Genomic DNA, 26,937 nt, shown 5'->3' on the forward strand with positions numbered 1-26,937 from the left:
GTCTAATCCTTTTTAGACTGAAGCTTTAGACTAATATTACATGATTCCTGGAATTCTTATTAAAAATTTTGAAATCCTTATTTTTCCTTTTCTAATATAATTTTTGAAAATTACAAAAAAAATTAATAAAATCATAAAACCAAAAATATTTTGTGCTTCTTGTTTGAGTCTTGTGTCAAATTTTAAGTTTGGAGTCAATTGCATCTTTTGAACTTTTCTTAAAATTTTTGAAAACTCATGCATGGTGTTCTTCATGATCTTCAAGTTGTTCTTGATGATCTTCTTTGTTTGATCTTTGCATTTTCATGTTTTGTGTCTTTTCTTATTTTTCATATGCATTTTCAATTTGTTAGTGTCTAAAGTTTGAAAATTTCTAAGTTTGGTGTCTTGCATATTTTTCTTTTCTTAAAAATTTTCAAAAATAAGTTCTTGGTGTTCATCTTGACATTCAAAGTGTTCTTGGTGTTCATCTTGACATTCAAAGTGTTCTTGCATGCATCATGTGTTTTGATCTTGAAATTTCACGTTTTGAGTCATTTTGATGTTTTTCTCTCTCCTCATTAAAAATTCAAAAATAAAAAAAAATATCTTTCCCTTATTCTTCTCATAAATTTCAAATATTTGATTTGACTTAGTCAAAAATTTAAAAAAAAAAAACTTAGTTGTTTCTTATGAATCAAGTCAAATTTTCAATTTAAAAATCCTATCTTTTCAAAACCTTTTCAAAAACCAAATCCTTTTCAATTTTTCTTTCATATTTTCGAAAATTTCAAAATTTATTTTCAAATCTTTTTCTTATTTCTATTTCATATTTTTGAAATTAATGCTAACAATTAATGTGATTGATTCAAAAATTTTAAGTTTGTTACTTGCCTAGTAAAAAAGGTTCAATCTTTAAATTTTAAAATCATATCTTTTAATTTCTTATTAGTCAAGTAATCAAATTTAATTTTAAAAATCAAATCTTTTTAAATTTCTTTTTCAAATCTTTTTCAAAATGATTTTCAATCATATCTTTTTCTATTTTAATCATATCTTTTTCAAAACTTAATTTCAAAATCTTTTCTAACTTCCTATCTTTCCAAAATTGATTTTCAAATCTTTTTCAATTAATTACTTGACTTTTTGGTTTGATTTTAAAAGTTTTCTATTTCAATCATATCTTTTTCAAAACCACCTAACTAATTTTCTCTCTCTAATTTTCGAAAACTCCTACCCACTTTTTCAAAATTCTTTTTAAGTAACTAATTGTTTCAAATTTTAATTTTAATTTTATTTCTCTTTTTAATTTTCAAATTCTAACTAATAATTAAAATAAAAACAAAAATATTTTCCTTTTATTTTTTTTAAATTCAAAATTCTCTCTCTCTCATCTCTTTCTATTTATTTATTTATCTACTAACACTCCTCTTCCACTCAAAATTCAAACCCCCTCTTCTTTACTGTGTTCGAATTTTTCTCTTCTCCTTCTTCTATTTTTCTCTTCTTCTACTCACATAAAGAAATCTCTATACTGTGACATAGAGGATTCCTATTCTTTTCTGTTATCTTCTTTTTCATATGAGTAGGATCAGGGACAAAGACATTCTTATTGAAGCTAATCCTGAACCTGAAAGGACTCTTAAAAGGAAACTAAGAGAAGCTAAAGCACAACCCTCTGGAGAGGACCTGACAGAAATTTTCGAAAAAGAAGGAGACATGGCCGAACCAAACAATAACAATAGTGGAGATGCAAGGAAGATGCTTGGTGACTTTATTGCACCCTCTTCTAACTTCTATGGAAGAAGCATCTCAATTCCTGCCATGGGAGCAAATAACTTTGAGCTTAAGCCTCAATTAGTTTCTCTAATGCAACAGAATTGCAAGTTTCATGGACTTCCATTGGAAGATCCTCTTCAGTTCTTAGCTGAATTCTTGCAAATCTGTGACACTGTCAAGACCAATGGAGTTGATCCCGAGGTCTACAGGCTTATGCTTTTCCTTTTGCTGTAAGTGACAGAGCTAGAACATGGTTGGATTCACAACCTAAGGAAAGCCTGAACTCTTGGGAAAAGCTGGTCAGTGCTTTCCTAGCCAAATTCTTTCTACCTCAAAAGATGAGCAAGCTTAGAGTGAAAATCTAAACCTTCAGACAGAAGGAAGGTGAGTCCCTGTATGAAGCTTGGGAAAGATATAAGCAATTGATCAAAAGGTGTCCTACTGACATGCTTCTAGCATGGAGCATCATAAGTATATTCTATGATGGTCTATTTGAATTATCAAAAATGTCATTAGACCATTCTGTAGGAGGATCTCTTCATCTGAAAACCTCTGCAGAAGCTCAGGAACTCATTGAAATGGTTGCAAATAACCAGTTCATGTACACCTTTGAGAGGAATCCTGTGAACAATGGGACGCCTCAGAAGAAGGGAGTTCTTGAAAATACTCTGAATGACATATTGGCTCAGAACAAAATATTGACTAAGCAAGTCAATATGATTTCTCAGAGTCTGAATGGATTGCAAGCTGCATCCAATAGTACTAAAAAAGCATCTTTTGAAGAAGAAGCTTATGATCCTAAGAACCCTACAATGGCAGAGGTGAATTACATGGGAGAACCCTATGGAAACACCTACAATCCTTCATGGAGAAATCATCCAAATTTCTCATGGAAGGACCAACAGAAGCCTCAACAAGGCTTCAATAATAATGGTGGAAGAAATAGGTTTAGCAATAGCAAGCCTTTTCCATCATCTTCTCAGCAACAGATAGAGAATTCGGAACAGAGCCATTCTAGCCTGGCAAGCATAGTCTCTGATCTATCCAAGACCACACTAAGTTTCATGAATGAAATAAGGTCCTCCATTAGAAATTTGGAGGCACAGGTGGGTCAGCTGAGTAAGAAGATTACTGAAACTCCTCCCAGTACTCTCCCAAGCAATACAGAAGAAAATCCCAAGAGAGAGTGCAAGGGCATAACCATGACCAACATGGCCAAACCTGGAGAGAGTGAAGAGAACATGAGTCCCAGTGAGAAAAGCCTCATGGGACGTCCTCTAGACAGAAAGGAGTTTCCCTGTGAGGAACCAAAGGAATCTGAGGCTCATGCAGAGATTATAGAGATTCCATTGAACTTCTTTCTGCCATTCATGAGCTCTGATGAATATTCTTCCTCTGAAGAGGATGAAGACATCACTAAAGAGCAAGTTGCTAAGTATCTAGGAGCAATCATGAAGCTCAATGCCAAGTTATTTTGTAATGAAACTTGGGAGAATGAACCCCCCTTGCTCACCAATGAACTGAATGACTTAATGAGGAAGACATTACCTCAGAAGAAACCGGATCCCGGAAAGTTCTTCATACCTTGTACCATAGGCACCATGACCTTTGAGAAGGCTCTGTGTGACCTGGGGTCAGGGATAAACCTCATGCCACTCTATGTAATAGAAAAACTGGGAATCTTTGAGGTACAAGCTACAAGAATCTCATTAGAGATGGCAGACAAATCAATGAAACAGGCTTATGGACTAGTAGAGGACGTGCTAGTGAAGGTTGAAGGCCTTTACATCCCTGCTGATTTCATAATCCTAGACATTGGGAAGGATGAGGATGAATCCATCATCCTTGGCAGACCCTTCCTAGCCACAGCAAAAGCTGTGATTGATGTTGACAGAAGAGAGTCGGTCCTTTAGTTGAATGAGGACTACCTTGTATTCAAGACTCAAGGTTCTCCTTCTGTAACCTTGGAGAGGAAGCATGAAAAGCTTCTCTCAATACAGAGTCAAACAAAACCCCCACATTTAAACTCTAAGTTTGGTGTTAGGAGGCCACAACCAAACTCTAAGTTTGGTGTTGAGAGGCCACAACCAAACTCTAAGTTTGGTGTTGAGAGGCCCCAACCTTGCTTTGATTATCTGTGAGACTCCATGAGAGCTCACTGTCAAGCTATTGACATTAAAGAAGCGCTTATTGGGAGGCAACCCAATGTTATTTAATTATATCTATTTATTTTCCATTGTTATTTTATGTTTTCACTACAAGAAAAATCACTTTTAGCGGCCATTTATTTTGCTTTTAGCGGCAATAAAAATAGCCACTAATACATTTACCGGCAATTAGACATTAGCCGTCTTATGCGTTGTCGCTAAAAGGTTTTAGCGGCAATTATAACATTTGCCAGTAAAGACCTTTTTAATGGCCGCAAAAAGTTTATAACGTTTAGCGGCCATTTTCTTGGCAATTTATATGGCCACCAAAAGTAATTATAAAATTGCAATGTTATTCACTTTTAGTGGCCATTACTATTGCTGCCAAAACCCATTTTACCGGCAATTTATATGGCCACTAAAAAATAATTCTAAAATTGTAATGTTATTCACTTTTAGTTGCCATTACTATTGCCGCTAAAATCTTAAGTCTTTTTTTAGTTATATTATACTCATTTTCTTAGAAGCAATTATCTATATATTTTTTTAGAATTTCAATTATTTTTTCCAACAATTATTATTATTATGCATAATATAAATATACTAAAATTAATTACTACAAAATGAGATATTTCATTAAACTCAATATTAATACACAAATTTCTCTTGAAAAGTAATAAATCATATTACAAATCTAAACAACAAAAAATGCTACAAGCCTATAGCTATGTTGTATCAATGTAGCAATACGAGTATTAGCAATGATCTAAAGTTGCACCTCATAGAGCAAATAGGGGGTAATGATTGCAACCTTCTCTTAGAGCTACTTTGATCATCTTCTCCATTTTATTTGCTTCTATTAAGAAGAAGATCATGAGGGAATTCAAGCTCACTGATATTGATATCTACTCCCAATGCCAGAAGCTTCTGTTTGTAAGCCAAGACTTGGACCTCAAGAGCAGTGATTTCCATCTCCTTCTGATAGATAAGCTCTTCAAAGACTTCAAGAGTTTCCTCAGCATGACCTATCTTCTCCTCTGCCATTCTCTTGTAGTGACTTGCCTCCATCTTCACGGCAGCCTTTTTGCCTTGTAGACGAAGTATCATGTCCATAGCTTCGCTGGCTGCAGTAGCAGAGGCTTCTTTTTCCTGATCCAACTCTGCATGTAGCTGCTGCAGAGGAGTTTGTTGGGCTCGGTGTGTTTCCTTCATTGCTGTTATATCAGCCTCCGCCATCGGAGACGCTGTGCTAGTTTCAACCATTCTACAGGTTCACTTATAGTTACTTCTAAACACAAGCGGATGACACAAACAAGGATTGAATTTTCTTTGTATCTATGTGATCACTTAGATACATAAATCATATGAAAGTGGATCATGCTTTCATTGCAAGGAAGAAAAGAAATTTATCAAATGTACCTTGCAGGTTCCAAATGAGCGTGAACGGATTTAATAAGACAATCGCGGAAACACCCTGAAGAAGCAGGATCCTCTATTTTTCTGCATCAAATTCCAACAAATTAAAAGATTATCAGGAAGGAAAAAAACTGAAAAGAACAAAACTTTCTGTGTTGGTTATTTTGTATACGAACAGGCACAGTTGGAAAATTCATGTGATGTTCAAGGGATTCAAATAAAGCATGGATATACATTTTTTAAAAGAGGGTAAAACAACAAGGCAGCAATATATTTATAAAAGAAACAAGATATACCTATCAATAATAATAAAAGATCTCTATTAAAGACGAATCTGTTTATTACTTCACTAATTCTTTTATTTTATTCTTGAATGTAAATAAAGACCCGATGAGAAGGAGAAAAATTCTTGGTGGGATTTGACCCAGGAATGAATTAACTGCCAAAGATATTTAGTATTTGAACATTATAAAAAGGTTGAATGAAATACACATGCTGGAGGCACAAGTTGACAACAGCAATCTGTGAATTGACTTAAAAATATCCATCCAACCAAAACTAATTACCCTCCGCATGACAAGCAATCATTTAACTAAAGTTGCCTAGCTCAATTATTTGCACATAAACCAACTCCATAATACTCCACTAATTATTTTAACGATAAACTAAGATGAATGTACCCTATATTCTAAATTCATGTTCAATAGATTGTTAAAAAAACAACCACCACTACCCAAAAAGAAGTAAAAAAGATTTACCACTTTACCTGACTAAGAACAGTTGAATCTAACTTATCCTTTGGGCCATTGATGCATATATCAAGAAGATCATACCTGGAGGCAGAGAATACACAATATCAGTTACAACAAGGATTTAATCATGCATTTAGTTGTATGGTTCCACAGCTTTGTGTTCAGCAAATTAAAGCTGCTAATGTTCGTGGCCCTAGTAATGCAAGATGACATTCTTTTTCACTTTATTTCTTAAGATGGCAGAAAAGCTTGGAGTCTTGTGAAATTACCATAAGCCTATATCTTTCTAGATTGACTTTTTCACTTTATATCTTTTTAGATTGACTTTTTTTTTTCAAAAACAACTTCCAAACACTTAATATTATACCTTCATTTATTTTTTTACCTTTTCTTTGACTCAGATTATAATGTTGGAATTAAAATAAATAAAAAATACAAAGACAGAGGAGCAATACTTATATTACATCAGAGAAAAAAGAAGAACCGCACTTATTTATCATTTTTCTCGTCAATTAACACTTTGATTCTATGAAATAATAAAGTTAATACCCAAAGTTAATTTATTTCCTCGTCAATTAACACTTTGATTCTAGGAGACATTTTTAGTAAGTCTTCATCTTGTACTAGCATCTCCACAACTCTCGAATGGATAGAAGTAAGGCTTAGGAGGCATTTTTAATTGACTATCACTATCAGACAAGTCCACTCACTAGTCATCACCATTAAATTATTCACGTAACATTATCACTCTTTTATAAATCACATACACACACATACACATCAAGGTAATAATACTCAGACTCATTCATATATAAGGGGATGTTTCATATATAATTTTTGTGCAACTTATTTTAAATTCAGCTATAATCAACCATAAGCTTCATGTATTCTTATCATTCAAAACTACAACTAAGTAGAGTCATCTTTTTAAATAAAAAACTAAGGCAATAGATTAAGAGAACCTGCAAGGTCAAGATGTGTCCGAGTAAGCTTAAGCCAATCCATTTGACTATATCCTTTTTCAAAAGGAACTTTGGTCCGAGCTGCCGGCTTCGCAACAGGACTCTTCAGTTGTGGAGACCTCTGAATCAAATTCATCCCATCACTCATAACTGATTTCTTGTTCAATTCATTCAGCTGACGTGAAGTCACACTGGTATGAACCAAAACAAAAAAAATCCCATAAAAAAATAATAACATATCTAAGAAATTAAACACTAAAGAAAAAATAATATACAAAAATTATTTATCATATGAATAAAAAAATACAATAAAATAAAAAAATCATATATAGCATTTATCATATAAATAAAAGAAATATAATAAAAATTAAAAAAATTAAAATATAAAAGAAATCATTAAAAATGATAAAAAAAAATTATAAGAATATTTACGTTGATTTTAACTGAAACAAATTTGAGAATTTTTTATGAAAAGAAAAAGTACTAAAATCAAAGACAACAAAAAGTCACAAGTGAAGGAAGGTTATTCCTTGTAAGAAAATAAAGAACAGAGCAAAGTTAAAACACGTCTATTCACACATTGCAACAATAGTTAGCAGTATATTATATTCATATAAAAGACAAAGAATGGCTTCCCATATGAGACGATGACAATTAAGAAAGGCTAAAGTTTACCTCTCCCAATGGAGCAAGAAGGATAAGGTGACAAGTCAGTTGGTTCAGGATTCTTATTAAGGAGGTATGGAAGGTCAAGAAACTGTAAAAGAGATTCTGTTTGAGGATTCCGAGGACAACCTGCAGAAAGAATAAATGATATTAGGATATCATCTTTAACCAAAGATCAAGGTGAACTATAGTTAATTTGGAGTTTGCAATGGAAAACAAAGAAATACCAGCAAAAGAACCATGAAAATTGGATTGAGAAGGATCATAACACAGAGCAGTTTTAACAAATTCAAAAGGTTTGCACCCTCTTTGTTGTAACCTGCTTCTAACCCATTGGCAACAATCATCCATCTCAAGATTCACACCTCTGTCAGCAATGCAAATAGAAATTATTAGTTTTTTAAACTTTGGTAGGAGGGGAGGGGGGAACAGCAGGACAAATATGATTTTAAATGAGTACTCAAATTATATGCGTTATTTAAGGTTTCTATAATGCACACACCTGAAATCTGCACCCTTGGGTGTCAGCGGGAATATAGAGTTGAACCTCCTTGTTATGGCTAATCATTCTTCATCATACTGAAACACCTAATAAAACAAATTAAATTAAATTAATTTGCAAATTTAGATCTAGCTGATAGCATTTTTACAAGTACTTGAACTTAAACCTATATTATGACAAGCCAAATCAAAAGAGGCGAAACTTTAAATGTTCATGAGTAAATTCAATTGCCAGGCCGTGCATAACAAACACATTAATATTAGAATAAAATTGTGATAGGCAAAGTACTTAAACTTAAACCTATATCACGCAGACAAAGTATTCCTCTTGTGATAGGCATAAGATTCCAAAGCTGGAGCATATCACTAATGTTAAAAAAGAAAAACATTCTAAATTGAAGTTACTCACAAATCATCAATATCGATTACATTTTGAGCATTTCTCATTCCTTTTGCAAGCAAGTCTTCAATCACAGCAACAAAAATTCTTCCTCCTCTGAAGTGCAAATTGATTTTCTGATTTATTTATCATGTTGTACAAATCTCACCAAAATGAAATTACAAAATATAGTTTCACCAAGAAAATAACAAATCTTATCTCTTAGAATAGAATTTTGAATGTTGCAATACTTACAGGATCAACTGCATCGACGTCACCAATATTGATACTAAAATCGTCATTAGTCACAAAAAATCCCAATAACAACTGAAATAGCTCCAAAAATTAGGTCCACCTCAAAAGAGAGCTGAGGGATCTAGATTTTGGACTATGAAAAATTGTAGCAAAGCTGAGAAAGCTAAATGAAAATCGTGTGTTATAATCTTACTGTAAAATACAACTGGTAGCTTCAAAGATTACAAAATTCATATGAACATTAGCAATAATATAGCTTTATTTCTACCTGTAATCAATCGATTTAACTCAATCTAACATGTGAATAATACAATAATAACAGTATTAAAAATGAAGTAATAGTAATATATCTATTTTTTTTAATATCTGGTAAGAGACGAATTTGTTACTTGTTAATCATTTGTGGTGAGATTTTGGAATGCATAGAAGTTGGTAATGCAGAGCGTGAATGAGGAATTTCATCGAACAGGTAAGGGAGACAAACACACATGAATCATCGAAAGTGCGGAAAGCTTAAAGAAAAAGAAAAAGCTCACTAACCTATGCAATATGCTTTGAAATTTGAATCTGATTGAGAATCGAAGATGAAGCTCATCACTGCGCACGCGTTTCTGCGCTTTGCACTTTTTGACTCTGCAATAACGGCGGCGGTGCAAGGCGGAGGTATGGTGTTGCGACAAGAGCAGCAACGGTGGCTGGAAGACCTTGGCGACATAGATTTGAGACGAAAAACGATGACAGCGATGACGGAAACGAAGTCCGATCCAAGGAGTAGGTTGATGGACGGCAGCTGTCGGCGATGGCAACGGTTACGGCGGTGGTGATCGACGATGGAAGAATTACGCGAATTAAGCAGTGAAGATATTTTTCTTTCTTCAGTTTTTCACTACTTTTTCTCTCTTTCCGTTTTTCAATTTAATTTAGAAAAAAAAAGATAAAAAAAAGGGTGATAATAAAAGTGTAGCGGCAATAATGATAATGGCCACTATAATAATTTAAATTAAAAGTAAAAACAGATAATAATTTTATGGCAATAGTAATAATAGCCACTATAACATATAATAATAATGGCAAATATATAATTGCCACCAAAACATAATTTAAATTAAGAAATTAGTGGCCATTATATTATTGCCACTAAAAGTTTGTCGCTAAAACATATTTTTCTTGTAGTGTTTCTTTAGGTTGATGATCATGTGAAGTCACAAAAACAACTGAAAAATCAAAAACAGAATGAAAAACAGCATTAAAAACAGCTCACCCTGGAGGAAGAGCTTACTGGCATTTAAACGCCAGTAAGAAGCATCAGACTGGCATTTAACGCCAGAAAAAAGCATCAAGCTGGTGTTAAACGCCAGAAACATGCTACAGTCTGGCGTTTAACGCCAGAAACAAGCAGCAGTCTGGCGTTAAACGCCAGGATTGCACTCTAAGGGCATTTACATGCCTAAATGGAGCAGGGATGCTCCTTGACCCCTCAGGATCTGTGGACCCCACAGGATCCCCACCTACCCCACCCCTCTCTCTCTCTCCCACCTTTTCATAACCCTCTTTCCCAAATACCCTTCACCAATCACCTCCATCACCTTTTCACCAATCACATCCATCCAATCTTCCCCAAAAAAAAAATCCCACCCCTATATAAACCCCTCACCACTCCTTCATTTTCACACATTACAACCACTACTTCTACCCCTTAGTCGAACCACATCTCAACCTTCATCTCCTCCATTTTCTTCTTCTTCTACTACCTTCTTTCTTCTTTTGCTCGAGAACGAGCAAACTTTTTAAGTTTGGTGTGGTAAAATCATTGCCTTTTGTTTTTCCATAACCATTTATGGAACCTAAGGCCAGAGAAACCTCTAGAAAGAGGAAAGGGAAGGCAATTGCTTCCAACTCTGAGCCATGGGAGATGGAGATATTCATCTCAAAAACCCATCACTAAGAAAAGGATGGAGCAAACAAGAGAGCCCACTTATGGATCTCAACAAGAGCAGGAGGAAATTCCTCATCATGAAATCCTTGAGATGCCTCAAGGGATGCACTTTCCTCCACAAAACTATTGGGAGCAAATTAATACCTCCCTAGGAGAATTAAGTTCCAACATGGGACAACTAAGGGTGGAGCACCAAGAGCATTCCATCCTCCTCCATGAACTTAGAGAAGATCAAAGAGCTATGAGGGACGAGCAACAAAGGCAAGGAAGAGACATAGAGGAGCTCAAGAGCACCATTGGTTCTTTAAGAGGAAGGAGACGCCACCCTTACTAAGGTGGACCCGTTCCTTAATCTCCTTGTCTATTTATTTTTCTCTGTTTTCGTTCTCTATGCTTATTTATGTTTGTGTCTTATTACATGATCATTAGTGTCTATGTTTTAAAGCTATGAATGTCCTATTAATCCATCACCTTTCTTAAATGAAAAATGTTTTTAATTACAAAAGAACAAGAAGTACATGATTTCGAATTCATCCTTGAAATTAGTTTAATTATTTTGATGTGGTGACAATACATTTTGTTTTCTAAATGAATGCTTGAACAGTGCATATTTTTGATAGTGAAGTTTATGAATGTTAAAATTGTTGGCTCTTGAAAGAATGATGAAAAAGTAGAAATGTTATTGGTAATCTAAAAAATCATAAAATCGATTCTTAAAGCAAGAAAAAACAGTGAATATAAAAGGCTTGTAGAAAAAAAAAGAAAGAAAAAGAAAAAGCAACCAGAAAAAGCCAATAGCTCTTTAAATCAAAATCCAAGAGCAAAAAGCCGGTAACCCTTTAAACCAAAAGGCAAGGGTAAAAAGGATCAAAGGCTTTGAGCATTAATGGATAGGAGGGCCCAAAGGAATAAAATCCTGGCCTAAGCGGCTAAACCAAGCTGTCCCTAACTATGTGCTTGTGGTGTGAAGGTCTCAAGTGAAGAGCTTGAGACTGAGCGGTTAAAGTCGTGATCCAAAGCAAAAAGAGTGTGCTTAAGAACCATGAACACCTCTAATTGGGGAATCTAGCAAAGCTGACTCACAATCTGAAAAGGTTCACCCAGTTATGTGTCTGTGGCATTTATGTATCTGGTGGTAATACTGGAAAACAAAGTGCTTTGGGCCACGGCCAAGACTCAAAAAGTAGCTATGTTCAATAATCAACATACTGAATTAGGAGAATCAATAACACTATCTGAATTCTGAGTTCCTATAGATGCCAATCATTCTGAACTTCAAAGGATAAAGTAAGATGCCAAAACTGTTCAGAGGCAAAAAGCTACTAGTCCCGCTCATCTAATTGGAGCTAAGTTTCATTGATATTTTGGAATTTATAGTATATTCTCTTCTTTTTATCCTATTTGATTTTCAGTTGCTTGGGGACAAGCAACAATTTAAGTTTGGTGTTGTGATGAGCGGATAATTTATACACTTTTTGACATTATTTTTAGGTAGTTTATAGTATAATTTAGTTAGTTTTTACTATGTTTTTATTAGTTTTTATGCAAAAATCAAATTTCTGGACTTTACTATGAGTTTGTGTGTTTTTCTGTGATTTCATGTATTTTCTGGCTGAAATTGAAGGACCTGAGCAAAAATATGATTTAGAGGCTGAAAAAGGACTGCAAATGCTGTTAGATTCTGACCTCCCTACACTCGAAGTGGATTTTCTGGAGCTACAGAAACTTAATTGGCACGATCTCAAATGCGTTAGAAAGTAGACATCCAGGGCTTTCTAGAAATAATTAATACTCCATACTTTGCCCGAGTTTTGATGACACAAACTGGCGTTCAAACGCCAACTTCCTGCCCTATTATGAAGCTAAACGCCAGAAACAGGTTACAAACCAGAGTTAAACACCACAAACCGGCTGCAACCTGGCGTTTAACTCCAAGAGAAGTCTCTATACGTGTAAAGCTCAATGCTCAGCCCAACCACACACCAAGTGGGCCCCGGAAGTGGATTTCTGCATCATTTACTTATCTCTGTAAACCCTAGTAACTAGTTTAGTATAAATAGGACCTTTTACTATTGTATTCGAGGTCTTGGTAATTCTAGTTCCCCCTCTGGGGCCCAAGCCAATGTACACCATTATCACTTATGTATTTTCAAAGGTGGAGTTTCTACACCCCATAGATTAAGGTATGGAGCTCTGCTGTTCCTCATGAATTAATGTGAAGTACTATTATTTTTCTATTCAATTCAAGCTTATTCTTATTCCAAGATATTCACTCGCACTTCAACCGGATGAATGTGATGATCCGTGACACTCATCATCATTCTCACCTATGAACGCGTGCCTGATAACCACTTCCGTTCTATCTGCAATAGCTTCAGCGTGTATCTCTTAACCTCCATTCCGAAAGATCACAGTCTTCGTGGTATAAGCTAGAATCAATTGGCAGCATTCTTAAAATCCGGAAAGTCTAAACTTTGTCTGTGGTATTCCGAGTAAGATCTGGGATGGGATGACTGTGACGAGCTTCAAACTCGCGAGTGTTGGGCGTAGTGACAGACGCAAAAGGATCAATGGATCCTATTCCAACATGATCGAGAACCGACAGATGATTAGCCGTGCGGTGACAGCGCATTTGGACCATTTTCACTGAGAGGACAGACGGTAGCCATTGACAACGGTGATCCCTCAACATACAGCTTGCCATGGAAAGGAGTATGAATGATTGAATGAAGACAGTAGGAAAGCAGAGATTCAGAAGGAGCAAAGCATCTCCATACGCTTATCTGAAATTCTCACCAATGAATTACATAAGTATTTCTATCCTATTTTATATTTTAATTATATTTTAATTATTAAAACCTCATAACCATTTGAATCTGCCTGACTGAGATTTACAAGATGACCATAGCTTGCTTCAAGCCGACAATCTCCGTGGGATCGACCCTTACTCACGTAAGGTTTATTACTTGGACGACCCAGTGCCCTTGCTGGTTAGTTGTGCGGAGTTGGGAAAAGGAGTTGAGATTACAATCGTGCGTACCAAGTTTTTGGTGCCGTTGAGATCACAATTTCGTGCACCAGCGACGAAGGTCACAAATGATGGCACTGGAACGATGGCGACAGAACCCTCGCGGTGGTGGCAGAGCAGCAACCCAACAACAGCGGCTCCTCTCGTGCGTCTTCTTCCTCCATCACTCAGCGATGACGATGCGACTCCACAAAACGATAGCGACGATGGAGTATGAATAGTGACGACGACGGGAGGCACAGTGACGTCTTCTTCCTCCTGCTCTTGGCTTGGGCTCGTCTCCCTCCTCTGGTTCCTTTTGTGATGGTCTGACTTAAACGGCGATGGAGGCACGACGAAGGCACAACGGCGCTACTCGAAGCTCCATGGACGGCGGCGACAAAGCCCTCAGCAGCAGCGATCCTGGCTCAGCAACTGCACTCTCTGTTGATCTCTTTCTCCCTCAGACGTGGCAACAATAGCGACGGTGGCACCCAACCCGCCGGCACCGTCCTCTTCTCCTTCTTCCTCTCTTGTCCGTGTGTGAGTTTGAGTGAGGCTGAGGGTGTTATGCTGAAGAGGGTGAAAGAGGGGGTGGGGGTGCGGCTGAGGCAAAAGGGTTTAGGGTTAGGATTTCTTAATTTAGGAATTAGGGTTTCTGATTCAATTTGGGAATTTAAGGTTAGAAATTAGGATTTTATAAAAGAATATGGATAGATATGAATAGATATTTTGATAAAATTGAAGGGTAGAGTAATTTTAAAACCAAATATACTCTCTTAAAAATATTTAAGAACATTATTTATCATCATATTGCTAAGTTGAATTAATTATTTCTAATTTAAATTATAAAATGAACAAGTTAATTATATTTTGTAAAGTACAATTTAAATTCAAATATCAATTTTCTAGATTAAATCATATAAATCTCTATTATTTTTCTATCTCTGAAACATTAATTTCAATTTATAAAATAATTAATTATAATAAAAATTGTACATAAATATTAATTGACTTAAACTTCAAGTATTTATAAATATCAATCTAATAATTTCTAATAAAATAATTTCTAGGAGTTCAAATTAATAACATAATTCATTCAAAATAAAATTTATTTAAATTAAATTATACAATTCTTCTTATTTTTCAATTATCAAAATTATAATTTCAATCATATCAAATAACCAATAAAGATTATATAAAAATTCTAATTAATTTAAACTTCAATTATCATGAAACTCCATTTAATTACCTTTAGTAAAATAATTTTCTTAAAATAAAATTATCAACAAATAAAATAAATCAGCAATAACTAATTATTTGATTTTCAAAAACTAGGGTTGTTACATTTAAACGCTAGAAAGGTGCAGGGACCAGAATTCCTTGACACCTCAGGATCTGTGGACCCCACAGAATCCCCACCAACCCCAACTCACTCTCTCTCCTCTTTCCACCTTTCCATACACTCTTCCCCAAATACCCCTGACCAATCACATCCATCCACTATTCTCCAAAAAATCATCATAAAACCCCATCTACTTCACCATTCAAATTCAAAACATTTCTCTCTCAAACCCAAACCTTTCTTACACGAATTCCCTCTCTCTCTTACCCTATAAATACCCCTCCTTACCACCTTCAATTTCGCACATCATAAACACTTAAACCCCCTAGCCGAATTCCAAACACACTTCTATCTCCTCCACTTCTTCTTCTTCTCCTCCTTTCTTTCTTCTTTTGCTCGAGGATGAGCAAACCTTTTAAGTTTGGTGTGGGAAAAAGCTCTGCTTTTTGTTTTTCCATAACCATTAATGGCACCTAAGGCCGGAGAAACCTCTAGAAAGAAGAAAGGGAAGGCAATTGCTTCCACCTCCGAGTCATAGGAGATGGAGAGATTCATCTCAAAGGTCCATCAAAACCACTTCTATGAACTTGTGGCCAAGAAAAGGGTGATCCCCAAAGTCCCCTTCATGCTCTAAAAGAGTGAATATCCGGAGATCCGACGTGAGGTTTGGAGAAGAGGTTAGGAAGCTCTCACCAATCCTATCCAACAAGTCAAAATCTTAATGGTTCAAGAGTTCTACGCTAATGCATGGATCACAAAGAACCATGATCAAAATGTGAACCCAAACCCAAAGAATTGGCTCACAATGGTTCAGGGAAAATACTTGGATTTCAGTCTGGAAACTGTGAGGTTGGCATTCAACTTGCCAATGATGCAAGAAGATCCTTATCCTTTTACTAGAAGGGTCAACTTTGATCAAAGGTTGGACCAAGTTCTCATGGACATCTGTGCGGAAAGAGCTCAATGGAAGAAAGACTCCAAAGGCAAGCCGGTTCAACTGAGAAGGCTTGACCTCAAGCCTGTGGCTAGAAGATGGTTAGAGTTCATCCAACGCTCTATCATTCCTACTAGCAACCGATCTGAAGTTACAGTGGACCGGGCTATCATGATCCATAGTATCATGAATGTAGAGGAAGTAGAAGTTCATGAGATCATACCTCTAGAACTATACAAGGTGGCAGAGAAGCCCTCCACTTTGGTAGGGTTAGCCTTCCCTCATCTCATCTATAACCTATACAATTCAGCTGGAATTGTCATAGAGGAAGACATCCTCACTGAAGAGGATAAGCCCATCATTAAAAAGAGGATGGAGCAAACAAAAGAGGCCGCTCATGGACCTCAACAAGAGCATGAGAAAATTCCTCATCAAGAAATCCCTGAGATGCCTTAAGGGATACACTTTCCTCCACAAAGCTATTGGAAGCAACTCAACACCTCTTTAGGAGATTTGAGTTCCAACATGGAGCACCAAGAGCACTCCATTATCCTCCATGAAATCAGAGAGGACCAAAGAGCCATGAGGGAGGAGCAACAAAGGCAAGGAAGAGATATTGAGGAGCTAAAGCACTCCATAGGATCTTCAAGAGGAAGAGCTAGCCGCCGTCACTAAGGTGGACCCGTTCTTTAATTTCATTGTTCTTATTTTTCGGTTTTCAGTTTTTTTATGCTTTATGTTTTGACTATGTTTGTGTCTTCATTACATGATCATTAGTTTTTAGTGTCTATATCTTAAAGCTATGAATGTTCCATGAATCCTTCACCTTTCTTAAATGGAAAATGTTTTTAGAAAAAGAAAAAGAAGTACATGAATTTCGAATTCTATCTTGAAAATAGTTTAATTATTTTGATGTGGTGGCAATACTTTTTATTTTCTGAATGAATGCTTGAACAGTGCATTTTTTTATAGTGAAGTTTATGAATGTTAAAATTGTTGGCTCTTAGAAGAATAATGAAAAAAAGGGAAATGTTATTGATAATCTAAAAAATCATAAAATTGATTCTTGAAGTAAGAAAAAGCAGTGAAAAACAAAAAGCTTGCAAAAAAAATGGCGAAAAATAAAAAAAAAAAGAAAGAAAAAGAAAAAGCAAGCAGAAAAAGCCAATAGCTCTTTAAACCAAAAGGCAAGAGCAAAAAGCCAATAACCCTTTAAACTAAAAGGAAAGCGTAAAAAGGATCCAAGACTTTGAGCATTAATGGATAGGAGGGCCAAAAGGAATAAAATCCTGACCTAAGCGGTTAAATCAAGCTGTTCCTAACCATGTGCTTGTGTCATGAAGGTCCAAGTGAAAAGCTTGAGACTGAGTGGTTAAAGTTGTGATCCAAAGTAAAAAGAGTGTGCTTAAGAACTCTGGGCACCTCTAACTGGGTACTCTAGCAAAGCTGAGTCACAATATGAAAAGGTTCACCCAGTTATGTGTCCGTGGCATTTATGTATCCGGTGGTAATACTGGAAAATAAAATGCTTAGGGTCACGGCCAAGACTCATAAAGTTTCTGTGTTCAACAATCAACATACTAAACTGGGAGAATCAATAATACTATCTGAATTCTGAGTTCCTATGGATGCCAATCATTTTGAACTTCAAAGGATAAAGTGAGATGCCAAAACTGTTCAGAAGCAAAAAGCTACTAGTCTCGCTCATCTAATCGAAACTAAGCTTCATTGATATTTTGAAATTTATTGTATTTTCTCTTCTTTTTATCCTATTTTGTTTTTAGTTGCTTGGGGACAAGCAACAATTTAAGTTTGGTGTTGTGATGAGCGGATAATTTATACGTTTTTTGGCATTGTTTTTACATAGTTTTTAGTATATATGTTTTAGTTAGTTTTTATTATATTTTTATTAGTTTTTATGCAAAAATCACATTTCTGAACTTTACTATGAGTTTGTGTATTTTTCTGTAATTTTAGGTATTCTCTAGTTGAAATTATGGGACCTGAGCAAAAGTCTGATTCAGAGGCTGAGAAAGGACTACAGATGCTATTGGATTCTGATCCTCCTGCACTCGATATGGATTTTCTGGAGCTACAGAAGCTCAATTGGTGCACTCTCAATTGCGTTGGAAAGTAGACATCTTAGGCTTTCCAGAAATGTTTAATTGTCCATATTTTGCCCGAGATTTGATGGCCCAAACTGGCATTTAAACGCCTGCTAGAGACCCTTTTTTGGCGTAAAACGCTAGAACTGGCACCAGAACTGGAGTTAAACGCCCAAACTAGCATCCAAGCTGGCGTTTAACTCTAGAAAAGGCCTATGCACGTGTAAAGCTCAATGCTCAGCCCAAGCACACACCATATGGGTCCCGGAAGTGGATTTCTGCACTATCTGCACTTAGTTACTTATTTTCTGTAATCCCTAGTAACTAGTTTAGTATAAATAGCACTTTTTACTATTGTATTTGCATCTTATCAATATTTTTTATCTGATCTTTGGACTTATATGTTACATTTGGGAGGCTGGCCACACGGCCATGCCTAGACCTTTTTCTCTTATATATTTTCCAACTGTGGAGTTTTTACACCTCATAGATTAAGGTGCGGAGCTCTGCTGTTCTTCATGAATTAATGCAAGTACTATTGTTTCTCTTTCAATTCACGCTTACTTCCTCTTCAAGATATCCTCTCGTACTTAATTCAGTTAAGTCAGAATGAAGGGGTGACCATGATTCCAAGGCATCTTAGCCTAGTTTTACTAGTCTTTTTTCTTTGTTTTTAATAGGTTTTATACACTTTCTTGTGTTACAAGTAAGCCATTTGGGTGGAAATTCATATGCATTTGGATTCAACCAACCATGAGTAAATTGATGCATTTTCATGAGGTTTTGTGCTATAATTGCTTATATGTCAAGAATGATAATAAGTCTCAGGATTTTAGCATAGCTTTGATGCATTTGTTGATTGATGACAAGTGACCAAAAGGCTTGGAGGAAGGTTGAAGAAAGGGGATGGAAGAAGGCAGCAAAACAACCCTGGGGAAGCTCAAGTTTGTGCCAACGTTTGCCTCAAACTTGAGGTCAAACGTTGGCTTAAGAAAGAACCCAGGAGATGCCAAAGTTTACGCCAACGTTTGCCTCAAACGTGAGGTCAAACGTTGGTTCACAAACACACCCTGGAGGAGCCAACGTTCACGCCAACGTTTGCCTCAAACTTGAGGTCAAACGTTGGCACAATTACTACCCAAGGAAGAGCCAACGTTCACGCCAAAGTTTGCCTCAAACTTGAGGTCAAAGGTTGGCATAATTAACACCCAGGGAGGAGCCAATGTTCACGCCAATGTTTGCTTCAAATTTGAGGTCAAACGTTGGCATAATTAATACCCAGGGGAGGCCAACGTTCATGCCAACATTTGCCTCAAACTTGAGATCAAACATTGGCGTCAAAATGTTCTTGGAGGGATCACGTTTGAGCTCATGTTTGACCTCAAACGTGAACTCAAACGTGAGTGATAGATAAGTACCGTTTTGCATAATTTCAACACGAAAATGTTTGAGTTAAGGTTTGCCTCAAACTTTGACTTAAACTTAAAGGCTCCAAAGTCCAAATTGCAAACGGATTTCTTTCCAAGTCCAAGACCAATCCACTGAGGCTATCTTCAATCCAAGTCCATCAAGGCCAAGGCCTAAATTCAAGGCTTCAAGACCATTAGAAGAAAGTGTATAAATAGAAGTTAGTTTGATTTAGGAGGGACGTCAACTTTTACTTTTGAATTTTTCACCTCTGTTAGAGTTTGGAATTGTAATTTGGAGACCTTGTATTCGGATCCTGGAGAATTGGGAGGGGAATTGAGTTCTCCTCTCCTCTGGGTTTTCTGTTTTCTTTTCTGAAAAGTCTTATTTGAGTCTTGGGTGTTGAGAATTGAGGAAATTCTGTCTCAATCTCATCTTGAGATCTCTTTGTTTCTTTCTCTCCATAATTCAGATTTAGTGATTTTAAATCAAGTTTCTCTACTGTTTTCAATTTTTAATTTGTTTGCAATTGCTTTCTGGATTGGATCAAGGAAGGTAGTGAGATCTAGACTTATTTTTCTAGTCTCTTAACCCCTGAGATCTGAAATTTTCTTTTTAATTCATCTGTTGAATGCTTCTTCAAGCTAATTTACTTTTCTGTTTGAGATCTACTTCAATTCAATTCATCTTTTAATTTCCTGCTGTTGCAATTTACTTTTCATTGTTTAATTTCTGCAAATCTAATTCCTAATTCCCTTTATAATTCAAGCAATTTACATTTCTTGTATTTTAAGTTTCAGTTATTTACATTTCTTGTAATTTAAGTTTCTACAATTTATATTACTTGCACTTTAAGATTCAGCTCTTTAAATTTTACTGCACTTTAAATTCTTGTCAATTATCCCTCTCCCTTTACAATTCATGCAATTTAGCTTCTATCAATTACAAATCACTCAAATAAACTCTTGTTCGCTTGACTAAATCAACCACCAAACCAAAATTGCTCAATCCTTCAATCCCTGTGGGATCGACCTCACTCACGTGAGTTATTATTACTTGATGCGACTCGGTACACTTGCTGGTTAGTTTTGTGTTGGATCGTTTTCCACACATCAAGTTTTTGGCGCCGTTGCCAGGAATTGATTAGATTGACAATGATTAAGTGAGGTGGTGATCTTGATTAAGAAATTTTTCTTTATTTTTGACTAACCCACTAACTGTTTGAATTTTTGCTTAAGCTAACCAAAACTTCACTCTAGAAATGGATTGAAGTGTTACTGTTTTTCTGGGTTTTGTGTGATTTTCTTTGTTTAGTTGTATGTCAGGAACAAGGGGAGCTATACCCACTTTTTGTGAACAAGACGAAAGAACCCTCAAGAGATTAAGAAGAGCTGAAAGAGGGAAAGGCATTGAGGACATGGAGGAACACTCAACAAACCCAACAAATCCACCAGGAGGAGCAGCCAACAACAACAACAATCCACCACAGAGAAGAGTTTTGGCTTCCTATACATTTGCAAATCCTAGACATTGTGGGAGTAGCATCCTTACCCCAAATGTCAATGCAAAAAACTTTGAACTGAAGCCACAACTAATCACCTTGGTTCAAAACAACTGCTCTTTTGGAGGAGGGCCACTTGAAGACCCAAACCAACACTTATCCACTTTCCTGAGGATACGTGACACTGTCAAATCTAATGGTGTGCATCCAGACATCTACAAGTTGTTGCTATTCCCATTCTCTCTCAGAGACAAAGCTACTCAGTGGTTGGAGACATTTCCAAGAGGGAGCATCAATACTTGGGAAGATCTAGTGAGCAAGTTTCTTGTCAAATTTTACCCACCTCAGAGCATTATTAGATTGAAGACTGAAGTACAAATATTCACACAATTGGATACTGAAGCTCTATATAAGGCATGGGAGAGATACAAGGCTTTGCTCAGGAAATGTCCACCAGACATGTTCACTGAATGGGACAAGCTTCAAAACTTCTATGAAGGACTTACTTTGAAGGCTCAAGAAGCATTGGATCACTCAGCTGGAGGTTCTTTGCAACTCATGAAAACTGCAGAAGAGGCCTAAAATCTCATTGATATGGTTACTAACAACCAATATTTCTTTGCTCACCAAAGGCAACGCCAACCATCACAAAGGAAAGGAGTGATGGAGTTGGAAAGAGTAGACTCAATCTTAGCTCAAAACAAAATGATGCAGCAGCAGATTCAACAACAATTTGAGCAAATGGCCAAGAGGATGATAGCCTCCAAGTTGCGGCAGTAAATACCAGTCAACCATCAACCACATGGGGGCAAGGAGAAGAAACTTGTGAAGAGCAACAGCAAGAACAAGTGAATTACATGCATAATCAAGGCTCTGGACACAATGAGGTTTATGGTGACACATATAACCCATTGATAAACCATTATTTTATGGTTTATATTGTTTTTAATTGTGTGGTTTTATCAAATCTTTACCCACTTATTCATTAAATTAGCATGTATTTACAATTCCTTCCCAAAATTACTCCATGGTTGAAAACTCGCTTCCTAGAGATTTTTAGTTATGTATTTTAATTCTCTTTTATTCCATTCGATGCCGTGATCTGTGTGTTAAGTGTTTCAGGCTTTATAAGGCATGAATGACTTGGAGATTGGAAAGGAGGCTTGCAAAAAAATGGAAGGAACACAAGAAATTGAGGAGATGACCAGCGAGAAGTGACGCAGACGCATGACTCACGTGACCGCGTGAAATAGAGGAAATTACAGTGACGCGCTCGCGTGCCTGACGCGAGCGCATGGATTGGAAACTGCACAAGTGACGCAAAGGCGTGGACGACGCGCACGCGTGGTAAGGCAAGACGCTGGATGACGCGAACGCGTGGAGGACGCGATCGCGTGGCGTGCGCGATCTGCAGAATCTGCAGAATTTGCTGGGGGCGATTTTAGGCCCTGTTTTGACCCAGTTTTCAGCCCAAAAAAGCAGATTAGAGCCAGGGAACATGCAGAGACCAGAGAGAACATTGATTCCACATAATTTTTAGTTTTTAGATCTGATTTTACTCCTCCACTAGGTTTTCTCTCTACACGTTCATAGTTCTTAGGATTTTGATTTTATTGCTTTTTGGATTGGGATATTGAGAAGAGTTATTACCTCCGTCAAGACTTCACCATTCTAGTTTGTTTCCTTACTTGTTACTTACTCTTTCATATCCTTATTTTATTCAGAGTTACTATTAAACTATTTTTAGAATTTATTAATACAAGAACTATTTTTATTTTTATTGATCCTTTTGATTATTATTTATCATGTCTTTCTTTGTTTTACCTTCTTATTTCATGAATTTCACAATCATAATGAGCGAGTAGTTCCATAACTTGATTGGGAGTTGATTGAAAGGAGGACTTTGAGTTGGATGCTCAAGAGTAAAATTATAATTGGGATTAGTGTTGGGTGGCCATCTAATCACTAACACTAATCCTTCCCAAGGGAGAGGATTAGAACTTGTGAATAGAAACTGAATTCTAACTTGCTTGACTTTCCTTTATCCGGTAAAGGATAACTGAGCAGACAACCTTCAATTATCAATTGATCTTGAGAGAACTCCATCAAGGATAGGGCTTCCAAGTAATCTACTCCCAGTCAAGGGTTTTTATTTAAATTACATAAATTCTCTGATTTAATTTCCTGTCTATCAAACTCAAATCCTTTTGGAAAACATCTGATTAATAAAATAGCACACCTTTCTGCAACTCGTTGGGAGACGACCTGGGATTCATACTCCCAGTATTTTAATTCTAATTTTGTGACAACCCTTCTAAATTGATAAGCGGAATTTTGGTTGGTTGAGAACTATACTTGCAACGCATCTCTTATAATAATTTTTTAACTTGCCAATTTTTGCCACGTCAATTTTTGTCGCCGTTGCTGGGGAGTTGCAATAGAGTGCTAAGTTATTGATTGGAATTTATTTATTTACATTTTATTTTATTTTCGTTACTATGAGCTGCATGTTTCTTTCGTTAAATGACGCGTTCACTTCCTGATCCAAGCTTGCCAGTATTTGATCATGAGATTGAAAGAACTATTTCATGTATAAGGCAAGCTTGGCGTCGGTTAGTCCTCTCCGAGGGCAAATCTGAAACGTCACTTGAGGAAGAAACAAGCTCCCTTTCTACTGATTCGGTTGATTTACGTGCAGGTGACATGGCAGCACCTAGGAGAGTTACTATTCAGGAGGCTGGAACCCTGATTTCACACTGCAACCGTTTCAAGCGCATCACCCAGCGGTGGCTACAGATTTTAAAATAAAGACTGCACTACTCAACTTGATGCCTAAGTTTCATGGCTTACCTGCTCAAGAGCCTATCAAGCACCTTAGGGATTTCCAAGCAGCCTGTTCTACTGTCAGGCGTGATGGTGCATATGAAACTTCTATTTTATTAAAAGCCTTCCCATTCTCTCTTGAGGGAAAGGCGAGAGAGTGGTACTACACTCAACCCGCTACAACTGTTTCTGACTGGGATACGCTTAGAAGAGAATTTTTGGAAAAATTCTTTCCAGCTGAAGTTACTGATAAACTGAGGAAAGACTTTTCCATGATTGTTCAGGACGAATCCAAGACTCTCTACGAATACTGGAAGCGCTTCAACAATCTTCTGGAAGCATGCGCCCACCATATGATTGACAAGATAGTGTTGCTCGGCTACGTCACACAAGGCATGAGGCCCCAAGACAAGACCACATTGGAAATTGCTAGCAATGGGTCTATGAAAAAGTACAAGATCACTGATGAGGCATGGCAATTGATCAGCGACTTGGCTGAATCTACTAGGAATCACAGGCAGAAACAAGGCCGGTCAAAAGCTGTTGCAGAAGTATCCTCTAGCAGAGAGACTGCTGCCCTAACTCAGAGTATCTGTGAAATGACCAACTTACTGAAGCAGATGCAGTTGAGTCAACAACAAGCTCAGCAAGCTCAGCCCTCTCCACCACAGCAAAGCCAACAGTTGGTTCCACAGAGAGTATGCGGGATCTGTGCTAATTATAGCCATTATACTGATGAATGTTCGTAGCTCCAGCAGGAAGACAACACTGTGGCAGCCACTCATAACTTCTATGACCGTTCCAATCAAGGATACAATCAAGGTGGCAGCTACAACCATGGATGTCAGGACAATTCAAACCAAGGTTGGAGAGATAACTCTAACCAGGGCTGGAGGGACAACAATAACAGAGGAGGCAGAGACGATCAGGGAAATCAGAGGTGGAATAATAACAACAACAGGCAGTAGAACCAGAACCAACCTTACAGAGCACCTCACTTGAGGCGATTCCAAGGACCACAGCACAACTAACAGCAGACCTCTCAGATCACTTATCCCTCTTCATCTTCTAATGATGAGTTACTACAATCTATTGATCGGAGACAGTAGGCCATGGAAAATAACCTTACTTCTACTCTAAATGGTCTGAACTCTACCTTGCAAGCTCTTGTATCACAAATTGGATCACTAAATAACTCCAACAACCAGCCTTTGAGATCCAGTGGAATCCCCTCTCAACCATTGCCCAATCCAAAGGGTGGCATCAATGCCATCACCCTAAGGTCCGGAACCACACTGCAAGAGAGGAATCAGGAGGAGCCAAACCCATCAGAACACACCTTAGCTGAAGAGGTGGTGAAAGTAGAGGATGCTGAAGAGGAAGAGGACATACAAGACATGGTTGAAGAAGAAGAAGCTCAACCACAGAAGGAAGCACCAAAGGAGGCAGACCCTGCTGGAAATGCCCCTCCTATTCCATTTCCACAAATTGCAAGGAAGCCCAGGAAGCAGATGGAACTTGATCCCAAAATGGTAGAAATATTCAAAAAGGTTGAGGTAATTGTTCCCCTTTTTGATGTTATTCAACAAGTACCTAAGTATGCAAGGTTTCTAAAAGATTTATGTATACATAAAGACAAAATTAATGAACTAGAAACTATTCCTTTAGGTTGTTCTATATCTGCTTTAATGGGAGGTATACCTGAAAAGTGTAGTGATCCAGGTCCATGTATGGTTAATTGTACTATTGGAGGTGTGATATTTTCTGACTGCATGTGTGATTTAGGAGCATGTGTTAGTATAATGCCTTTGTCTATATATGATACTTTGAGGCTCCCTCCCTTAAAAAGGTCAGCAGCTCATTTTGTGTTAGCAGATAAAAGCATTATTACAGTGGTTGGAATTGCTGAAGATGTATTAATGAGCATTAAGGGGCTCACATTTCCCATTGACTTCTATATCCTGGAAATGCCCCCTAATGACTCAGGAAGGCCATCATCAATCCTGCTTGGAAGACCATTCCTGAAGACTTCAAAGTTCAAGCTGGACGCATTTTTCGGAACTTATTCTTTTGAAATAGATGGCAGAATAGTGAAATTCAGTTTAAATGGAGCTATGGAGCACCCTCTGGGTGACCTTTCTATCTCCCAGTGTGACATCATAGATGAAACCGTGGCTGAAGTTCACCAGGAGGAGTTAGAAGAGAAGTACACAGGACAAGGTCCAAGTGTGGGGACACTTTCAGAGGACAATGAGGGTACTTTTCCATTATCACCAGCCCCAGATAATCTAGAGCCTGACCAAGAGCAGAAATTAGAATTAAAGCCCCTCCCTCCACACTTCAAGTATGCTTACCTTGAGAACAAGCAGAAGTTTCCAGTTATCATTGCAAGGGAACTCACTTTCCAACAAGAAGAACAGCTACTCAGTGTGCTGAGGAAACACAAAAAAGCAATTGGATCGAGCTTGGCAGACATAGAAGGCATCAACCCTCAAGTTTGTGAGCACAGAATATTTTTAGAAGAGGGAGCAAGACCTGTTCATCAGCCCCAGAGAAGACTGAATCCCACTATCTTAGAGGTTGTCAAAAAGGAAGTGACCAAACTACTTGAGGCAGATATCATCTACCCCATCTCAGACAGTGAATGGGTAAGCCCAGTACAAGTGGTACCCAAGAAGTCTGGAGTCACTACAGTGAAGAATGAGCATGGAGAGCTCATAGCAACCAGAGTACAGAACGCCTGGAGGGTCTGCATTGATTACAGGTGCCTCAACCAAGCCACTCGTAAGGATCACTACCCCCTTCTATTCATTGATCAAATGTTGGATCGCCTGTCAGGTAAATCACATTATTGCTTTTTAGTTGGTTACACAGGCTATTTCCAGATTCATATAGCTCCTGAAGATCAGGAAAAGACTACTTTTACATGTCCTTTTGGGACTTATGCTTATAAGAGAATACCCTTTGGCTTGTGCAATGCACCAGCTAATTTCCAAAGGTGCATGATGAGTCTTTTCTCTGACCTTATTGAGGACTGTATGGA

The 26,937-nt window shown here is 37.1% G+C and overlaps 1 protein-coding gene and 1 long non-coding RNA gene across 14 annotated transcripts; one reads left to right on the forward strand and one right to left on the reverse strand.

Moving 5' to 3' along the window:
* LOC107639373 (myosin-binding protein 7-like) lies at nt 4,554-9,737 on the reverse strand. 13 transcript variants are annotated; one of them, XR_002361170.1, is made up of 9 exons: nt 9,377-9,737; nt 8,612-8,698; nt 8,204-8,289; nt 7,929-8,068; nt 7,711-7,830; nt 7,036-7,226; nt 6,088-6,154; nt 5,325-5,405; nt 4,554-5,193 (listed from the first exon to the last, which is right to left on the reverse strand). XR_002361170.1 is itself a non-coding variant. In XM_021121206.1 (5 exons), exons 1-5 carry the CDS (start codon nt 8,881-8,883, stop codon nt 7,222-7,224), a joined length of 399 nt encoding a protein of 132 aa, XP_020976865.1. In that variant the 5' UTR covers nt 8,884-9,370; the 3' UTR covers nt 7,022-7,221. The 13 variants fall into 13 exon arrangements, 3 of the variants coding, with proteins under 3 accessions (XP_020976866.1, XP_020976864.1, XP_020976865.1); XR_002361171.1 differs by lacking the exon at nt 9,377-9,737 and adding an exon at nt 8,837-9,365; XR_002361172.1 differs by lacking the exon at nt 8,612-8,698 and having other exon boundaries at nt 9,377-9,735.
* On the forward strand, nt 9,807-24,821 carry LOC110271087. Its single transcript, XR_002361176.1, has 3 exons — nt 9,807-10,010; nt 22,968-22,978; nt 24,810-24,821. It is a non-coding gene; the product is annotated as an uncharacterized LOC110271087 (long non-coding RNA).

The sequence above is a fragment of the Arachis ipaensis genome, chromosome B04 (genome assembly GCF_000816755.2).
Source record: "Arachis ipaensis cultivar K30076 chromosome B04, Araip1.1, whole genome shotgun sequence".
Classification (NCBI taxonomy): Eukaryota; Viridiplantae; Streptophyta; class Magnoliopsida; order Fabales; family Fabaceae; genus Arachis; species Arachis ipaensis.